Source organism: Dendrobates tinctorius, unplaced genomic scaffold (assembly GCF_039654945.1).
Source record: "Dendrobates tinctorius isolate UK_male_01 unplaced genomic scaffold, ASM3965494v1 ptg000063l, whole genome shotgun sequence".
Lineage (NCBI taxonomy): Eukaryota > Metazoa > Chordata > Amphibia > Anura > Dendrobatidae > Dendrobates > Dendrobates tinctorius.
The window spans coordinates 30,802,757-30,823,793 of NW_027361731.1; the positions used below are offsets into that span (position 1 = coordinate 30,802,757).

General features: G+C 46.6%; 1 protein-coding gene across 1 annotated transcript in view; it reads right to left on the reverse strand.

The window, feature by feature from the left end:
- Positions 1-10,374: 10,374 nt before the first annotated feature.
- PITPNC1 (phosphatidylinositol transfer protein cytoplasmic 1) overlaps positions 10,375-21,037 on the reverse strand; it is an 88,827-nt gene continuing 78,164 nt past the window's right edge. Inside the window, exons 7-10 of the mRNA XM_073579807.1 lie at positions 20,154-20,309; positions 20,012-20,075; positions 15,623-15,745; positions 10,375-14,267 (exon numbers count right to left, since the gene is read on the reverse strand). Coding sequence (XP_073435908.1) covers positions 13,966-14,267; positions 15,623-15,745; positions 20,012-20,075; positions 20,154-20,309 — 645 coding nt within the window. The 3' untranslated portion in view covers positions 10,375-13,965. The remainder of the gene's footprint in view (positions 14,268-15,622; positions 15,746-20,011; positions 20,076-20,153; positions 20,310-21,037) is intronic.

A 21,037-nucleotide genomic window follows, 5' to 3' on the forward strand; every position in this document is an offset into this window, starting at 1 on the left:
AATGGGGGAATGGAAATGGTGGATTATAGTTAATGGAATAGTTTGTGACACCACCTGTGGTATTCGGCAAGTGAGATGTTAGGCCGACGCTGCGTGCAAATTCTCTGGGGTTGGTGGTGTGTTGCAGCCAAGATGGTGAAGCTCCCCACAGGTGAAGCTGTAGCCCCAGGGCAGTGTAGATGTAGTGTTAGAGGAGAGGCACAAGCGGTGTAGAAGCTGGTACCCAAATGTAGCAGTGCTGGGTGTGTTGGCGCAAGAATCAATGGAGGACACCAGGGCTTGTAGTTCCAAAGCTTTACTCACAATCTGTAGTACACACAGGTGCCTGCTGTGAAGATCTAGAGTTGTGGGTGTTAGTAATCACCTAGGCAGGTTAACGATACAACAAGTTTTATTTGTATCCATACAAGCATTTCAGTAAGTCCAGGTAGATGACCCCAATGTAATGCCCCAAGTCCACGGGATCAGCAACAAGTCAGTAAAAATAGTCCATGGGATAATTCCTAGGGGAATATAGATCTCACGACCGAAGCCCGAGAAAACTTAGTTCCAAGTTCGATAGTCCATTCATGGGTTCCAGGAGCGGCCTTAACTCTGCTCCTTTCGCTTCAGATCCCCAGACACAACTGCACTCCCCCATCAAGTCTCTCAACTCTACTCCCAACCCCCATCACCAATGTACATTGAATTCACAGCCAGTGAAGTCTCCGGCCAGTCTGGAGTGGTGTGAACCCAAGTGGCCCCCCTGCCGAGAGAAAGAAAGGCACATATTCCCCCACCAGATAAGGTCATTGCATGTAAATACAACATAAATTGAGGTAACTAGTCATCTGTGCTGGGAAAGTATTTCAGTTCCTCACACCTGCCTCCGTACTGTGTCCTCCGGGTCAGAGGCTCAATCAACCTCCAGGTCAGATGGAATGCTCCCTTCCAACGCTCCGCCAACATGTGCCTTTCTGAACGTCTCCTCTATAGCGCCTTTAAGTGTGAAGATCTCCCAGTACTGAGTTACACTGGAGTTCCTCCTGACTAATGTTCCCAAGAACTTTACTTGTACGGCAGACAGCTGTAGCCTGCTTCGGGGACTCCTGACTCCTGAGTCCCGGCTCACTAATCAAGTTGCTGTTGTGCCCCAAAGTCTTAGATGGGAGTAGTGCATTTACTGCCCACTACTCCACCGGTGTCTGCTGCAGGACCTTCAGTGTCCATACAACCTTGGGATCGGGCCCTGGCCTTGCGCTTAGAACTTCTAGGCAGGGTTCTCTCCTAACCCACGTCCTCTGTTCCCTTTTACTCCTTCGTTCTGTACTAATCTCTCTCTCCTATGGAAGATCAGGTTTCAGTTCAATGTTTCTCCTTCTTTCCTTTCCCGTGCCAGCAGACCCAGGTCACTGAGGTCTGCTGCAGCACCTCCTTCCTCCATCCCTCTCTCAGGGATCTTCTTTCCTCACTCCTCTCTGAGTGGCTTCCTCTCCCAGACTGACCTGTAATTCTAAACCTCCCCGCTCTTTTATGTATTCTCAACTCCACCCGCCTCCCAGCACGTTTCGTGTTCCAAGCAGGGAGCCACCAAAGGTGCTCTGCTACACTCCAAGCAGGGAGCCGTAATGTGGCTTTGCTGAACTTTTGTGTTGGGTGGGGAGCGAGTGTTGGAGCGTGGTCAGGAGCCTCCAACTTACCTGGATGGTGGGGCACCACACCTTAGGAGAAGGTGCAGTACCTCTGTGGCGACTGAGCCTCAGGGGCGCCACACTTGTACCTGTGGACTGCAGAGCTCCCGGCACCCACATGCAACCTACAACCTGGTAAATTGACTTCCAGCTTAATATCTCTAAGTCTTGTACCCTTATTGTTATATTTTACTCTGACTGCAAATCCACTGTAATTCCATTGTATAGCTTACTGTATATTTCTGTAATTATCTAGTGCGCCCTTAAGGCAATTAAACCATAAAATTAATCTTGGGCTGATGCTTTTACTTTGATTACGAATCTTAGAATACCCAGCGGGTAACAGGACATCCTCCCCGGCGGCCATTTGCTCTAGGTGCAGTTCCCTTACTGACCCGAGACAAAGGGGGCGCCGGAAAGCTGTGCCTGTGTAGTTACTTCGCATTGGTGACGTGGGAGGAACTGGTCTTTCCTCCACAGAATGGTTCACAAATAAACGTATCCAGGTGTTAGAATGGCCAAGTCAAAGTCCAGACCTGAATCCAATCGAGAATCTGTGGAAAGAGCTGAAAACTGCTGTTCACAAACAATCTCCATCCAACCTCATTGAGCGCGAGCTGTTTGCCAAGGAAGAATGGGCAAGTGTTGTGAACTCATTTTCTGGTTTACCTCTGGCTTCTGGTGAGGGTGCTGGAGCTGGCTGTGTTGACAGAGGAGTCGTGAGTTCTCCATCCGGGCTCCCTCTGGTGGTGACAGTAGGTAATGAAGCTGATCTAAATGGCAGAGACCTGCCACCTGAGGAGGAGGACTGTGAGTGGACATCAGGAGTCTCTGACTGGATTTAAGACAGCCGCCTCCCTAATTTTGTGCTGGTGATTTTTCCTGCCCTGAGGTTCTGGTTTCCAGTTCTGTTCCTGCCTTCTCAAGCTAAGTGTGCTCTGCTATTTTTACACATGAGATTTGGTCTGGTTTACTCAGTTTTTGTGGTCAGCCAGCCCCAGCTGGGGATGTGCTGAATTTCCATTCTTATGTCTCTGTTTATGCCAGTTTGTTTTTTGTCCCTGATCAGATTGCTCTTTTTGCTCTGTCTTCAGAATATACCAGAGTGCTGATATAGGGAATTGAAGTCTAGCGACTTCAGGGTTTTTGTTATCAGAAAGTGTTGGACATTTTTTGGCAGGGTTTTTGTGCGTGATTGCAGATAGCATCTTTCCTTTCCTGTCCTTTCTAGTTAGTTTGGGCCCCATCGTTTGCTCAGCCTATTTTTCTATCTGTGTTTGTATTTTCATCTTGTCTCACCGACAATACGGTTGGGGGCTGTCTATTGCTTTGGGGTCTGCTCTGGGGCAGTTTAGATTTCCCCTTTTCTTGCTTTAGGCTTATTTAGTTCTCTGGCTGTGACAAGGCGTCTAGGATCATCGTAGGTACGCTCCACGGCTACTGCTAGTTGTGTGGATAGGATCAGGGGTCTGCAATCTGCTTAGTTACCAACCTCTCTGCTTTTCTGTGGCTTAGCTTGTTTTTCCTCCTCGGTGACTCATTCATAACAGAATCACAAGCCATACCGCAGTGTTATGAATGAGTCAGCGGAGGAGGAGAAAACAAAAATACAAGCTAAGTCCAGAAAACCGGAGAGGTTGGTAGGTATCGGATTGCAGACCTCTGATCCTATACACCACAACTAACAGTAGCCGTGGGGGGGGTCCTACGGTGCCCTAGACTCCTCGTCACAGCCGGAGAACTACATAAGCCTAAAGAAGGAAAGGGGAAATCTAAACTGCCCCAGAGCAGACCCCAAAGCAATAGACAGCCCCCAACATGTATTGTCGTTGAAATACAGATGAAAACACAAACACAGACAGAAAGACAGGCTGAGCAAATGATGGGGCCCAACTAACTAGATAGGAAAGGACAAAAAAGATGCTGTCTGCAATCCGCAAAAAACCCTGCCAAAAATGTCCCAACTGTCTGATAGGGAAAAAGGCCATGAAGTCGCTAGACTTCAAAATCACTATATCAGCACTCAGGTATATTCTGAAAACAGAGCAAAGAGATCAACTGATCAGAGACAAAAATGGAATTCAGCCAGTCCCAACCAGGGCAGGCTGAATACAAACACTAAGGAAACCAGACAAAATCTCATGGAATAATAGCAGGGCAAAAACTTAGCTTTTAGTAGACAGGAACTAAACTGGATGCAAGAGCTCAGAGCAGAAAGGATCACCAGCAGCCCTGCAGGGCGTCGGCTGCCTTATATCCACTAAGAAATTCCAGATGTCCAATCACACTCCGCCTGTTCAGATGACAGGTTTTTCCCATCCCAATCAATTTCACTACCTCTCTTCACCAGCAGAGGGAGTTCATCAGACATCAAAGGTGAAGGGGAGAATGAACTGACAACACCACAGACTCTAGGGTACTCAAAAGCAGGAAAAAAAAAATAGTAAAAAAAAAAAGTGTCAGAATTTTTTTTTTATATGTATTTTTTCCTCTTTTTCTCTGGGGCCGTAGAAGGATTTTTTCCTTAATGGAGATTAAGCAATTGTCTGATCGTGTGGAGCAGCTTGCTGTTGAAGTGCGGGGAATTTCCGCCTGTCTCGCTCAATCACATGCTGTTGAACCAAAAATCCCTACTCCTGATGTGTTTTCTGGGGATCGGTCTAAATTTTTGAATTTTAAGAATAATTGTAAATTATTTCTTGCCTTGAAGCCTAACTCATCGGGGAGCTCTGCGCAGCAGGTTAAAATTGTCATCTCCTTGCTGCACGGCGATCCCCAGGATTGGGAGTTTTCTTTGACAACTGAAAATCCTATTCTGACTAATGTGGATGCATTTTTTCAAGCCTTGGGGTTGTTGTATGACAGACCTAATGCTATTGATCAAGGTGAGAAAGCCCTATTGGCATTGAACCAGGGTGAGGATTCTGCAGAGTTATAATGTCAGAAATTCCGAAAGTGGGCGGTCCTTACTACATGGAATGATGGTGCATTGGCGGCTCTCTTTCGGAAAGGATTGTCAGAGACCGTAAAAGATGTTATGGTGGGATTTCCTGTTCCTTCTGGTCTGGATGGCTCCATGTCATTAGCCATTCAAGTTGATCGGCGTTTACGTGAACGTAAAACTACACGAGAGGTGTTGCCACCTGTTGAACAAATGTCTGAACCTATGCAATGTGATAGTTTTGTATAGGGCGCAACGTCGGGAGTTTAGAAGGCGTAATAAGCTGAGATTTTTCTGTGGAGATGCCTCTCATACTATTTCTGTCTGCCCTAAACGAGAGAAACGTTTTGCACACACATTTGCTGTGGGCAGTATACAACCTAAGTATCTTTTGGCAGTTACTCTGATCTGCTCCTTATCCACATTTTCCGCCAAGGCTTTTGTGGATTCAGGAGCAGCGTTGAATTTGATGGATTTGGATTTTGCTAAACATTGTGGTTTTCCTATGACACCTCTGCGGACGCCTATCCCTTTGAGGGCTATTGATGCTACTCCTTTGGCGGAGAATAAACCTCAGTTTTGGACCCAGGTGGTAATGCGGGTCGCCCCAGACCACCAAGAAAATTGTAGATTTGTGGTGCTGCATAATTTGCATGATACCATTGTTCCCTGGTTTAAATCCATAATCCAGTTTTGGATTGGAAATCTGTGTCTGTGGTGAGTTGGGGTTGTCGGTGTGCCCTTAGTGACACTCCTGTTTTCTCCACCTCTCCCCAGTCGCATGATGTTCCTGATTATCTGGCTGATTTCTCTGATGTATTTAGTGAGAGTAAGTCTGCGTCTTTGCCTCCTCATAGGAGTTATGACTGTGCAATTGAGCTGAGCCCTGGGTGTAAATTTCCCAAGGGTCGGCTTTTCAATTTATCTGTACCCGAACACGAGGCTATGCGATCTTATATTAAGGAGTCATTGGAGAAGGGTCATATTAGACCATCCTCTTCACCCTTGGGTGCTGGTTTTTTTCGTGGCCAATAAAGATGGTTCATTAAGACCTTGTATTGATTATCGTGCCCTCAACAAAATTACTGTTAAATATCAGTATCCGTTACCCCTGATTTCTGATCTATTCTCCAGAGTTAAAGGTGCTTGCTGGTTTACCAAGCTTGACCTCTGGGGGGCGTATAATCTTATTCGCATTAAGCATGGGGATGAATGGAAGACGGCGTTTAATACTCCGGAGGGACATTTTGAGTACCTGGTGATGCCTTTTGGGCTCACTAATGCCCCTTCTGTCTTCCAGTGCTTCATGAATGATATTTTCCGGGACTTTGTGGATATGTTTTTGATCATTTATCTGGATGATATTTTGATCTTTTCCAGTGATTGGAATTCTCATGTGGAACATGTTCGGACTGTGTTCCGGATTTTGAGGGAGAATTCCCTGTATGTTAAGGGATCAAAATGCCTTTTTGGTGTACAGAGGATTTCATGTTTGGGATTTATTTTGTCTCCGTCAACTATTGAAATGGACCCGGCCAAGGTACAGGCCATTTATGATTGGGTTCAGCCCACTTCTTTGAAGGCTCTCCAGAAGTTTTTGGGTTTTGCTAATTTCTATCGTAAATTTATAGCTAATTTTTCTGGTATTGACAAACCACTGACTGATCTGACCAAGAAGGGCACTGATGTGCTGAATTGGTCTCCAGAGGCTGTTTTGGCATTTCAGGAGCTGAAGCGGAGGTTTACTTCTGCTCCGGTTTTACGGCAACCTGATGTCTCACTTCCATTTCAAGTGGAGGTAGACGCTTCGGAGATTGGTGCAGGAGCTGTTTTGTCCCAAAAAGATCCGGTGACTTCTAAAATGAATCCCTGTGCCTTCTTTTCCCGAAAGTTCTCCCCATCCGAACGCAACTATGATGTGGGGAATCGGGAATTGTTGGCCATGAAGTGGGCATTCGAGGAGTGGAGACATTGGTTGGAGGGAGCTAGACATCAAGTTGTGGTCCTCACTGACCACAAGAATTTGATTTATCTGGAGTCGGCCAAATGCTTGAACCCTAGACAGTCTAGGTGGGCCTTGTTTTTCACGCGTTTTGATTTTGTGGTCTCCTTTCTTCCGGGCACTAAGAATGTTAAGGCAGACGCCCTTTCTATGAGTTTCTTTGCTGATTCTCCTATTGTGACCAAACCTACTACCATTCTAGGTGAGGGGGTAGTTCTTTCTGCCATCTCGCCCGATTTGAGACGTGCCCTGGAAGAATTTCAGGAGGACAAACCTGAGCGTTGTCCTATGGGAAAATTGTATGTTCCTGACCAGTGGAGGAAGAGAGTGATGTCTGAAGTTCATTGCTCTGCGTTGGCTGGTCATCCAGGTATTTTTGGTACCAGAGATTTGGTGAGTCAGTCTTTTTGGTGGCCCGCCTTATCTCGTGATGTCAGGAATTTTGTGCAGTCTTGTGGGACTTGTTCCCGGTCTAAACCCTGTTCTCATTCTAGTGGGTTGTTGATGCCCTTGCCGGTGCCCAAGAGGCCACGGACCAATATCTCAATGGATTTTATTTCTGATCTTCCTGTCTCTCAGAGAATGACTTATCTGGGTGATTTGTGATAGATTCTCTAAGATGGTCCATCTTGTACCACTCCCTAAGTTGCCGTCTTCCTCAGAGTTGGTGCCCTTGTTTTTACAACAGGTGGTTCGGTTGCATGGGATTCCTGAGAACATTGTGTTGGACAGAGGAGTCCAGTTTGTCTCCAGATTTTGGAAAGCTTTTTATTCCAAGCTGGGAGTTCAGCTATCCTTCTCCTCTGCGTTTCACCCACAGACCAATGAGCAGACTGAAAGAACAAACCAGACTTTGGAGTCCTATTTGAGATGTTTTATGTCTGCTGATCAGGATGATTGGGTCTCATTTTTGCCCTTTGCCAAATTCGCTCTAAATAATAGAGCTAGTTCTGCCACATTGATGTCCCCCTTTTTCTGTAACTTTGGGTTTCATCCTCGATTTTCTTCAGGGCAAGTGGAATCTTCAGCCTGCCCAGGTGTTGACACTGTGGTAGAGAGAATGCAGCAGATTTGGGACCAAGTGGTGGATAAGTTGTCCCTCTCTCAAGAAAAGGCCCAGCGGTTTTCCAACCGGCATAGGACCATAGGTCCCCGGTTTAAAGTGGGTGATATGGTTTGGCTGTCGTCAAAAAATATCTCTATGAAGGTTGCGTCTCCAAAGTTCAAACCAAGATTTTTTGGACCTTATAAGATTTTGGAGATTCTTAACCTGGTTTCTTTTCGATTGGCTCTTCCAGTTAGGTTTAAGATCCATAACGTGCTTCATAAGTCTCTGTTGAAGAGGTTTGTTGAGCCAGTAGTTCCTATGGCGGCACCTCCTGACCCTGTATTGGTTAAAGGTAATGTGGAATATGAGGTAGAGAAAATACTGGATTCTCGTCTGGGCAGATGGAGACTCCAGTATTTGGTCAAGTGGAAGGGTTATGGCCAGGAGGACAATTCTTGGGTCTCTGCCTCTGACATTCATGCCGATAGATTGGTTCGTACTTTTCACCGGGCCCATCCTGATCGGCCTGGTGGCGTGGATGAGGGTTCGGTGACCCCTCCTCAAGGGGGGGGAACTGTTGTGAACTCATTTTCTGGTTTACTTCTGGCTTCTGGTGAGGGTGGCGGAGCTGGCTGTGTTGACAGAGGAGTCATGAGTTCTCCATCAGGGCTCCCTCTGGTGGTGACAGTAGGTAATGAAGCTGATCTAAATGGCAGAGACCTGCCACCTGAGGAGGAGGACTGTGAGTGGACATCAGGAGTCTCTGACTGGATTTAAGACAGCCGACTCCCTAATTTTGTGCTGGTGATTTTTCCTGCCCGGAAGTTCTGGTTTCCAGTTCTGTTCCTGCCTTCTCAAGCTAAGTGTGCTCTGCTATTTTTTCCACATGAGATTTGGTCTGGTTTACTCAGTTTTTGTGGTCAGCCAGCCCCTGCTGGGGCTGTGCTGAATTTCCATTCTTATGTCTCTGTTTATGCCAGTTTGTTTTTTGTCCCTGATCAGATTGCTCTTTTTGCTCTGTCTTCAGAATATACCAGAGTGCTAATATAGGGAATTGAAGTCTAGCAACTTCAGGGTTTTTGTTTTCAGAAAGTGTTGGACATTTTTTGGCAGGGTTTTTGTGCGTGATTGCAGACAGCATCTTTCCTTTCCTGTCCTTTCTAGTTAGTTTGGGCCCCATCGTTTGCTCAGCCTATTTTTCTATCTGTGTTTGTGTTTTCATCTTGTCTCACCGACAATATATGTTTGGGGGCTGTCTATTCCTTTGGGGTCTGCTCTGGGGCAGTTTAGATTTCCCCTTTTCTTGCTTTACGCTTATTTAGTTCTCCGTCTGTGATGAGGCGTCTAGGATCATCGTAGGTACGCTCCACTGCTACTGCTAGTTGTGTGGATAGGATCAGGGGTCTGCAATCCACTTAGTTACCAACCTCTCTGGTTTTCTGTGGCTTAGCTTGTTTTTGTTTTTTCTCCTCGGTGACTCATTCATCACAGGCAAGAATTTCATTCTCTCGATGTACAAAACTGATAGAGACATACCCCAAGCGACCTGCAGCTGTAATCGCAGCAAAAGGTGGCATAACAAAGTATTAAGTTAAAGGGGCCAAATAATATTGCACGCCCCACTTTTCAGTTTTTGAATTTCCACAAAAATGTAAAATAACCAATAAATTTCGTTCAACTTCACCATTGTGTCCCACTTGTTGTTGATTCTTCACCAAAAATTTACATTTGGTATCTTTATGTTTGAAGCATGATATGTGGGAAAAGGTTGAAAAGTTTCAAGGGGCTGAATACTTTTGCAAGGCACTGTATGTTGTAGTGACCAGTACATTGCAGTGACCAGCACGTTGTAGTCTTCACTACGCTGTATTGACCAGTATATTGTAGTCACCAGTACACTGTATTGACCTGTACATTGTAGTGACCAGTACATTGCAGTGACCAGCACGTTGTAGTCATCAGTACGCTGTATTAACCAGTGTGCTGTAGTCACCGGTATGTTATGCCCAGCCCGTGCTTCTGGAGACACGCACCTGTATATTAGGCGTTCTCTCATCACTTCAGAAATGCCAAACATGGACACAATATGTGGTTTAGGTACACTGTGGGGCTCAGAAGGGAGGGGGGAGCATTTTGATTTCGGAGTGGAGAATTTGCTGAATTTCTTTTGGTGGGTGAAGAGCCATTTCACTTTTCCAGAGCCTTTGTGCTACTAGTAATGTGGAAGCCACCTATATTTCCGTTAACAGATGATGGACCTGAGTGGGGACTTGCTTTTTTGTGGATTGACTTGAAGCTTTTATTGGGAACATTTTTCATAACGTTTGGGATCACATTTATCCTGTGCTCTACGCTGAGCACTTACTTTGGGGTTTCCATCTAAATCTCGGAGTGACGTGATTCAGATGACACCTCCTAGGGATCCATTCACTATAGTGAGGCAGCAGAGTTAACTTGGACTTTGTCTGGCCTCTGTTCAGCGGTGTCCTTGTATTTGGGAACCTTTATGTCTATTGGCCCCTTCCCAGAATATTAACATCAGCCCTCAGCTGTCAGCTTTCCCTCAGCTGGTTATGAAAATGAAGGGGGACCCTATGACTTAGAGGGAGGGTCAGATATATGTGAGGGGGCGTCATATTTATGATGATGAGGAGGGGGTCGTACGCATATAAATGAGGGGGGAGGAGTCGGATTTAAAAGAAGACACAAACCCTTGTAAAGATTTTTTGGAACTTTATTTACAAGACGACATAAGGAGAAAGGAAAGAGAAGACAATAAATAGGCGAGAAGATGGCAGTCGTGCGGATTATCATGCGCTGGTTTCACAGTCGGCGGGGGATGGGACGAGCCCCTCGCCCCGTCACCTATTTGTACAGACAGTGGACGCCCGAACACATTTCTAATAATGAAATGTTTCTTTCTATTCATTGACAGCAAGCCGAGTCAGAGAGAAAGGTGAGGAATCAATACACAAAAATGTATTCTTTTATGGGACTTATTTCTCTTGCTGTTTTTTTTAACCTTTTCTTTGCTTTTTGGCGCCGTTATACAGTTAAAAAAAAAAAAAAACTAAAAAAATGTACAAATAGAAAGTAAATTAGATTTTGTGTTCAGTTGGGTCCCGGAGAGAAAACTGTTAACAGAGAAAATAATAAAAAAACTGAAATTAAATCATGAACGAGGCACAAACAACAGTCGCTGCTAGAACCAATCGGGGCCCAAGTCTAATAATAACACAAAAGTTTCCAAATATCTAAAGTTTTTGTAAAATTTTTTTTTTATTATTATATTGGTCCTGAAAAATGTCACAGTCCGACAGAAGAATATCATCCCAGGACAAGGGAGCCACAGAACGGGAAAAAATAAGTGACCCCCTATACCAGAAAACGGAAGTGCCGGATCAGCGGCGTCGGGGATGAAAGTCGCACGGCTTTTCACACTCCCTGAGCTTGTAGATTGGTACGAGCTAAGAACATGGCGACTGTGGCCTCCTCCAATACACGGGCAGATCTACCTGAGGGTCCCGGGCACTAGATTCAGACACTTGCCCAAATTACACTGAAAGGTAATTATTGTCGGCCAATCGGATTGTACAATCGGTTGAGACTTGAGAAGGATAGCCAATCCTAACCCTAATCTGAGATTCGTGTTGTTCATTGACCCCCTGACCGGCCCGGATTTTGCTAATTGAATGATCACCAGTTGGGGAAGATAATGGGACGAAGCCTTGGCTAAATCTGACCCTCGTCGGACATTAAAAAAAAAAGCATCTTTGTTTGTTGCCTTCAGATCATGGCCAACGTCTTTACTGCTACCTTACTGGCATTGGGCAGCCATCTACCAATGTCATCGGTGGTGACTAGACATTAGAAAGGTGTTCAGAAGCAAACCTCCTTGGGTGGAGGCTGGAGATCCCCTTGGTTGGAGGCTAGAGACCCCCCTGGGGTGGAGGCTGGAGACCCCTTTAGGTACAGGCTGGTGCTCACTAATCTCCAGCATGTGACCGGTGGCCAGAAGAAGGTGCATCCATAAGAAATTGACCTCATGGCTTCCAGGACGGAAAACTATGAGATCTCTCTCCACGTTTTTTTTTTTCTTATTTATTTTTTCAAAAAACATTTACAAAAATTCTGTAAAACATTCCAAAAATCTCCCGTTCTCATAGTCCATAGGACATATCCCAAAGATGGTGGTTACCTGACAACGTTAGGTCAATATCTGGAGAGACACTCTGCCGAAATCTGGCTCAGGGCAGATGCGATTACAGCGTATCCCTAACCGTTAATGGCGCCGGTATTATCTGAAAGATTTAGAATTTTTATATATATATATACACTGTAAATTGTGGGGCCGATCAGGTGATCGTGGTGGATCAGTTCTTCTGATCGTCTCATCGATTGTTCCACTGTATCAGATCATTTTTCTTTCCTTTACAAAAACTATTCTGGAGCCAAATCTGTTCCATCCGGGTCACAAAATGAATAACCTAATTAGCAGACAGCGATATTCTTGGCCGCCATATAACGAGTGTAAATACGATGCAAAAAACACAAGAAATACGTAAATGATGATATTAATAAAACACTGAAAACAGAGAAAATATTTTTAAAAAATATGGCCAAATGCCATAAAGTATAAGCACCCCTTCTAGACGTCTAATTATAATAGGTGCTGCCCTCTTGTTCTAATACACAAAAACGAGAAAAAAGCAGAACTAAGATGTGAAGAAATAAAAAGACCTCGATCGTCTGATCTAAAGTGAGAGACCTGTGATGGCTATGTACACATGGCTCCTTATTGACATCTGTGGTTTCCCTGCTGTCCTGAGCCCAGCAATGTGTTGTCATGCTACATCTGTATGGAGGATGCGCGTACCCGTTAATCTAGAATACAATTATAACGTCTAACATGCAACCAAGCAGAAAGGCACTCCCCTGAGGAAATAAAGCCCCACCCCCAAGGAGTGAAAGACACACCCAAGAGGAAGTGAAAGCCTCTCACCTGAAGTGTCAAAGCTCTGACCAAAGGAGTGAAAGCCTCATCCCCCCCCCAGGAGAATAAAAACACACCTATGAGGAGTAAAAGCCCCACCCTGAAGGAGTGAAAGACACCCCATGAGGCAGTGAAAGACCCACCTGACATGTCAAAGCTCTGATCAAAAGGGTGAAAGTCCCACCCCCAGGGAGGGAAAGATACCCCCATGAGGAAGTGAATGCTTTGCATATGATGAGTCAAAACTCCGACCCAAAAGAAGTGAAAGCCCCACCCTCCAAGGAGAAGAAAACCACACCCATGAGGAGTGAAATATCTCACCTGAGGAGTGAAAGCCCCACCCTCAAGGAGTAAAGGACACCAAAAGGCTCTCACCTGAGGAGTCAAAGGAGTAAAAGACACTCCCCCATGAGAAGTGAAAACCTTACACCTGAATAGTCAAAGCTTTGACTCAAAAGAGTGAAAGCCCCACCCTACAAGGAGAAGAAAAACACCTAGGAGGAGTGAAACTCTCACCTGAGGAGTGAAAGCCCCACCCCCAAGGAGTGAAAGCTACACCCTCGAGGAGCGGCATTTAACTGTTCTATTTCCAGGAATAAGAAGACAAAGACTTCCAGCAATCAAAGTGGTAGCTAAATATTACTAACTAACCGTCTCTGAGCTAAACTACAACTTCCCTATGCTCAGCAGAAGCGGCACCGGTAACAACATGGCTCATAAATTGCGAACTTTGAGCGACAGGAGACAACCATACCGCCTCGCATTCAATGGACACTGATGCCGTTGCGCAGTAATAGTGCAACACTTCCAATGGGGGAACCATTGCGTTACTTTCCCATCCCCCATGTTTAGTAATGGGCACCTATATCTGTCACTGGGGCTCCTGGACGAGGTATCACAGCATCCCTGCAAGCTCAGTCTGCTCCTGTCATAACCGTTAGTAAAGATCAATACATGCAGATTGTTTCTCCGTAATGTGTATGCAGCTCCACACTGAGAAGCAGATTCTGGGCTGAGCGAAACGCGTCAGCCAGTTTATACTCCCTGTCTACCAAGGGGTTAAAGCTTTCAGTCTGGAGCGCCCATAAAAAAAACAAAAAACAAACTTTCTTCTAGAAGAATACAATATGCGAATGGTCGGACCACCGAAGTCACAGTCTGAATGTCGAAGAACAAGCAACGGTATAAATGAAGGGGGGAGCGCCCCGGCCAGAGGAGGTTGGAGGACATGGCTGTGGAACGCGTCGGAAATTCCTTGCTCCTCGTTTTAGGATTGCCACACCCCCTTTTTGGAAGGGGAAATCGGACCAGTTACTCGGGCTCGGGATAAGCGGATTTGTTACTCTTAAACATGCTTTGTGCGCTAAGGGCGGGGTCCGGCAGCGTTAACGTTTCCGGGGCGGATTTCTTCCGGGGTCGGTCTTTGGGAACGGTCAGAAATTCTGGAGCCTCTGTGGTCAGAGGGGTGGAAGGTGCGCTGGATGGTCCGCTACGGGAACAGGAAGGCAGCGCAATGTCAGTGATTGATATGGCTGGCGGGAAGATCCCAATTTTCCTGTTTGTGGCTTCCTGAGTCGTCCGCTCGTACTCCCGCACTTCATCCATCGTCATGTCTGCAAAAGACAAGGAAAGGAGATTCAGGGCAAAGCGACACCTGTGACATCATCTGATGACATCACACTATCGCATCGCTCCTCCTGGCTGTATGATGTCATCAGCACCGACCACTTATATCAACACGTCAAGTGGAAGCAAAACCGCCGATGACGGGCGGTCACCGTATTCTCCGGCAAGGATTTATCCAAGAAGCATTACCCCTCCAACGCTGCCGTGACGAGACTGACGGCGTCACCGTCACAGCCAAAAACACCGGGCAGATAAAAAAAGGCGCAATGCGGCAGAAATCAGTGATGTCATCACCAGAGGGCGGGCTGATGTCTGATCACATGTTATACAAGTGATGTCATCACCAGGGGGCGGGCTGATGTCTGATCACATGTTATATGAGTGATGTCATCACCAGGGGGCGGGCTGATGTCTGATCACGTTATACAAGTGATGTCATCACCAGGGGGCGGGCTGATGTCTGATAACATGTCATATGGATGATGTCATCACAAGGAGGCGGGCTGATGTCTGATCACATGTCATATGGGTGATTTCATCACCAGGGGGCGGCTGATGTCTGATGACGTAATACAAGTGATGTCATCACCAGGGGGCGGGCTGATGTCTGATAACATGTCATATGGACGATGTCATCACCAAGCGGCGGGCTGATGTCTGATCACATGTCATATGGATGATGTCATCACAAGGAGGCGGGCTGATGTCTGATCACATGTCATATGGGTGATTTCATCACCAGGGGGCGGGCTGATGTCTGATCACATGTCATATGGGTGATTTCATCACCAGGGGGAGGGCTGATGTCTGATCACATGTTATATGGGTGATTTCATCACCAGGGGGCGGGCTGATGTCTGATCACATGTCATATGGGTGATTTCATCACCAGGGGGCGGGCTGATGTCTGATGATGTAATACAAGTAATTTCATCACCAGGGGGTGAGCTGATGTCTGATGACGTAATACAAGTGATGTCATCACCAGGGGGCAGGCTGATCACATGTTATATGAGTGATGTCATCACCAGGGGGCAGGCTATTGTCTGATCACATCATATGGGTGATGTCATCTCCAGGGGGTGGGCTGATGTCTGATCACATGTCATTATAGGAGTGGTCATCACCAGGGGGCGGGCTGATGTCTGATCACTTGTCATATGAGTCATCACCAGGGGGCGGGGCTGACAACCTCTCACACATGGTATACAGCTGGTTGTCAGCAGTAGTAGATGAGGAGCTGGGGCTGTAGTTGGTGGGAGCGCCCCTCATCACCAGAAGCCCCTTTCCCTCCATTACCACTGGTGACCATATTTCGGGTGTGATAGTAACAGACCAGCACCTACACTTTCCCGGGCGGTGCTGCCTATCTCGTCTGTTGCCGGCGCGGGTTGGCTGCACACTTTTATGTTCGTTTTGAATTGCATATTTTTCTCGAAATGTCGGACGTCCTCCAACGTCATATCTGCAAAGAGTCCAAAGTGACAGATGTGGTGATCGGAGGACAGGGAGCAGAAGAGTCGGTGGAGGATAGGCGTGCGGGCGAGCAAGAGGGCAGGGATCGGAACGCCGCTAGCTTTATTGAGCGTGTGTCTCATAAAGTTAGTGTGAATCAGAAGAGGATTAGGCAGCGGTGATACAGGAGGAGCAGGAGAGGGGAAGGGGAAGATGGCAGCCAGGGATCTCTTAGAAAAGGATTTAAGAGATCACGACGGAAAGAAGGAAAGTTCTGCAAATTTCTACTTACCTGGAGGGAAAGAAACAGGAAGAAAATACTAAATTATTACAAGATTTCTCTCACCTGGAGCGCTCGCCTGAAGACTATAACCTGGGGATACGCTAGAGACTAATGACATCATGGAGGCTCCACGCAGGATAGATCAGCCATGCCTGCTCGGTATAGTCAGGATAGGGATTGATTAGCCAGGACTGCTCTGTATGGTCAGGATAGGGATTGATTAGCCGTGCCTGCTCTGTATGCTCAGGATAGGGACTGATTAGCTGTACCTGCTCTGTATGGTCAGGATAGGGATTGATTCGCCGTGCCTGCTCAGTATGGTCAGAATAGGGATTTATTAGCTGTGCCTGCTTGGTATAGTCAGGATAGGGATTGATTCGCCGTGCCTGCTCGGTATGGTCAGAATAGGGATTGATTAGCCGTGCCTGCTCTGGATGGTCAGAATAGGGATTGATTAGCTGTACCTGCTCTGTATGGTCAGGATAGGGATTGATTCGCCGTGCCTGCTTGGTATAGTCAGGATAGGGATTGATTCGCCGTGCCTGCTCAGTATGGTCAGGATAGGGATAAATTAGCCGTGCCTGCTCTAGATGGTCAGAATAGGGATTTATTGGCCGTGCCTGCTCTAGATGGTCAGAATAGGGAGTGATGGCCGTGCCTGCTCTAGATGGTCAGGATAGGGATTGATTCGCCGTGCCTGCTCAGTATGGTCAAGATAGGGATAAATTAGCCGTGCCTGCTCTAGATGGTCAGAATAGGGAGTGATTGGCCGTGCCTGTTCTAGATGGTCAGAATAGGGAGTGATTGGCCGTGCCTGCTTGGTATGGTCAGGATAGGGATAGATTAGCCATGCCTGCTCTAGATGGTCAGAATAGGGATTGATTGGCCGTGCCTGCTCTAGATGGTCAGGATAGGGATAAATTAACCGTGCCTGCTCTAGATGGTCAGAATAGGGATTGATTCGCCGTGCCTGCTCTGTATGGTCAGGATAGGGATAGATTAGCTGTGCCTGCTCTAGATGGTCAGGATAGGGATAGATTAGCCGTGTCTGCTCTAGATGGTCAGAATAGGGATTGATTGGCCGTGCCTGCTCTGGATCGTCAGAATAGGGATTGATTGGCCGTGCCTGCTCTGGATGGTCAGAATAGGGATTGATTGGCCGTGCCTGCTCTGTATGGTCAGAATAGGGATTGATTGGCCGTGCCTGCTCTGTATGGTCAGAATAGGGATTGATTGGCCGTGCCTGATCTGGATGGTCAGAATAGGGATTGACTGGCCGTGCCTGCTCTGGATGGTCAGAATAGGGATTGATTGGCCGTGCCTGCTCTGGATGGTCAGAATAGGGATTGATTGGCCGTGCCTGCTCTGGATGGTCAGAATAGGGATTGATTGGCCGTGCCTGCTCTGTATGGTCAGAATAGGGATTGATTGGCCGTGCCTGCTCTGTATGGTCAGAATAGGGATTGATTGGCCGTGCCTGATCTGGATGGTCAGAATAGGGATTGACTGGCCGTGCCTGCGCTGGATGGTCAGAATAGGGATTGATTGGCCGTGCCTACTCTGGATGGTCAGAATAGGGATTGATTGGCCGTGCCTGCTCTGGATGGTCAGAATAGGGATTGATTGGCCGTGCCTGCTCTGGATGGTCAGGATAGGGATAAATTAGCCATGCCTGCTCTAGGTGGTCAGAATAGGGATTGATTGGCCGTGCCTGCTCTAGATGGTCAGGATAGGGATTGATTCGCCGTGCCTGCTCTGTATGGTCAGGATAGGGATAGATTAGCCGTGCCTGCTCTAGATGGTCAGGATAGGGATAAATTAGCCGTGCCTGCTCTAGATGGTCAGAATAGGGATTGATTGGCCGTGCCTGCTCTAGATGGTCAGAATAGGGATTGATTGGCCGTGCCTGCTCGGTATGGTCAGGATAGGGATAGATTAGCCATGCCTGCTCTAGATGGTCAGGATAGGGATTGATTTGCCGTGCCTGCTCTGTATGGTCAGGATAGGGATAGAATAGCCGTGCCTGCTCTAGATGGTCAGGATAGGGATAGATTAGCCGTGCCTGCTCTAGATGGTCAGGATAGGGATAGACTAGCCGTGCCTGCTCTAGATGGTCAGAATAGGGAATGACTGGATTTTCCTGATAGACTGGCTAAGCTGTGCACACATTGATTGCCTGATTTCTATGACTATGGTACATATTGATTAACCTTGCCCAATCCTTCTGCTTGGACTTGGTCCAAAAATTCATTGGTCATGCCAGTTCTTTATGGCTAGCGCATATACAGTTAGGTCCATATATATTTAAAAACAGGGTGGCACATGTTAAGGAGCTGAAACTCCTAAACCCTTCATCCAATGTTAATGTGGATACCCTCAAATGAAAGCTGAAAGTCTGAACTTCAACTGCATCTGAACTGTTTTTTTTTTAATTCATTGTGGTAATGTCTAGAACCAAAATTAGAAAAATGTTGTCTCTGTCCAAATATATATGGACCTAACTGTAGATGGATTAGTCATGCCTGATCCTTCTGATTAGACTGGATTAATAGGCACATTTGGCTGTACTGGAGCTACATGAGCCAACCACGGACATGGCTAATTGGTCATGTTTGTTATGCAGCACTAAAATAGATTAATTGGCCACACCTGATCTGTATTACCAGTCACTGGATTAAATAGCAATTTCTGTCAAATATATTGATTGTCCATGGCTGTTTTGGATATATAAATGGATTGTGGCGCAGAAATTCTTTACGCACCCTGCTTGGTTTTCAGGGGGCTTATACAGGGGTTGATTGAGCACCCTGCTCTGTTTTCAGGAGGTTTATACATGGGTTGATTGAGCACCCTGGTATTCTTCGTATGGCTATTGTGCATGGATTGATTGAGCACCCTGTTCTGTTTGGTTGGGCTGGGATGGATTGAGCACCCTGCTCTGTTTTCAGGGGGCTTACACTGGAGTTGAGTGACTAAACATTTAGCGCAGACAGAATATACCCAGCACTCTCTATAGAGATATCCTATTTAGCTTGTATGCACAGAGCAGACATGAATTATCGATCCTACGAAGAGTCCATGTATAGCCTAGTATACAATATATCATCACATAGGACAGCTTGTAAGTGAATATGTAGTTCAGTAAAACTCATGCACTGTGGATTATGCCTCCATCTAAACCCCCACCCATCCTGACAGCATCATACAAGGCAAGCAACAGAGATGACACCGATGCTGGGAAGCAAAGAGTTAATAACATTAAAACAGTCAGTCCGACATAACAGACTGAGCTGTGGAGCTCCCCTTTAAGTACACCATAGTTTAGGACTGCTGCTCCAGCAATCACCACTAGAGGGCAGCAGTCCATAATCTATACAATCCTCAGCCGGGATCGACACCCTCCCTTCCCGAGCCCGACCATGGCTCCTCCAGGCAGATTTCCGATCCCCCCAACACAGCCATTCCGGTAAATACTCAGATCCCAAACAGTCCAGTCATTCCAGAGCATCAAGTTCGTTTTCCTGGAAATATAGCTGCTGAGATGTTGCCATTCACATTATCCATTCACTTTGTTCCTGTACCGTCTAATTGGTCAGTGTCACATTATGTAGGGACACAACCCACAACTGAAAGAACCCAGTTGTCGATTTATCCATACATTTCCAGGAGCAATAACAGAGGAAGTGCACAACCCACGGAGTTCTATTATGATGAATAAAACCTTTATATGCTTAAACAGTCAGTTTATCAAAGCCATAAGTCCTCTATGAACGGTCGCAGATAGGAGTAACAGGGACCGTGATGGGTCTCTCATTTAGGCCTAGTGATGCTCGATCTGGGAATTACAGAAAATTCTATTCTCATTTATAGTAATATAGGATCAGTCTTTACTTTCTGTCTCAGCACATGAACCCATTATCCTATCCCTCCCATTTGCAGATCACCTATTATTTTCTTTGATTTAACCATTTTTGAACCACACTGATTACTTACCATACCACTCATCCACCCAGGCGAAGGCTTGCCGGTGTCCGATGAGTAAGACATCTTTCACCACCTACACAGAAGAGGATTTGTCATTCCGTTGGATGGAGCCATCGCATGAAGATTCACCCCCCAGGACGACCACACTCACCTTGTGCACAAACTGCTCCACCCGTGTTTGCAGCCCCCAAACTTCAAACTTTACTGCAACCAACTTATACGAGCACATGATGGGCTGCTGCGACTCCCTCCAGCCGTCCCGGAGAAGCCCCCGTCCTGTCTTCTCAGATTTGAAGGATTTGGGGTCCTGAAACAATAAAAATAAAAACTGAATGTGATGTCATCAGCTGCTGGAGAGACTGACAAACTCTCACACACGAATACAGGCTGGCTGTCAGAAGTGATCAATGAGGAGCGGTTTCTGTGTGTGGATCTGATTATACTAGATTCTATATGCAGCTTTGGATGTGACTAGAGTATCACAGATTTCTAGATGTTGCTGGATTATCGGCGGCCTCAGTCCTGGCAGTGCACGGAGAGAAGCTTCTTAATTTGCAGCACAACTGCCTTATTCCGGAGCAATCCTCGTGTCATTTGTCAGACGGCGATATAGAGGAATAAGACACTGTGGTGGCCGTGATTGCTGCCGCTCCAGAGACCTGTCTGAGTTTGTACATTTTCACCTTCCTTGTCCGACCGTGGTGGGAGGGGCGCAGGATCTGATACAAAAAACCTGTACCACAAGTACCAGAAAAAATTGTCACGGAGCCTCCGATAGGCACCAAGACTTTTACCAGTTCTATTCACTGTGAAATGCTTTTAATCAGAGGAGGGGGATGTGTTATTTGGGGGGAAGGTGGGATGTGCATCACCTATAATGTGTGTCCTGGGTCATGGAGCGGAGACACAAGAGTTAATCTCTAAAGAGGACATGAACTAGCTGGGTCCATCAATAACTTCATCATAGGCTCCTCCCCCTCAATTCTGGCACCAGCTCCTCTCCTGTATTGCTAGCTCCTCCTCTGCATTGTTAGC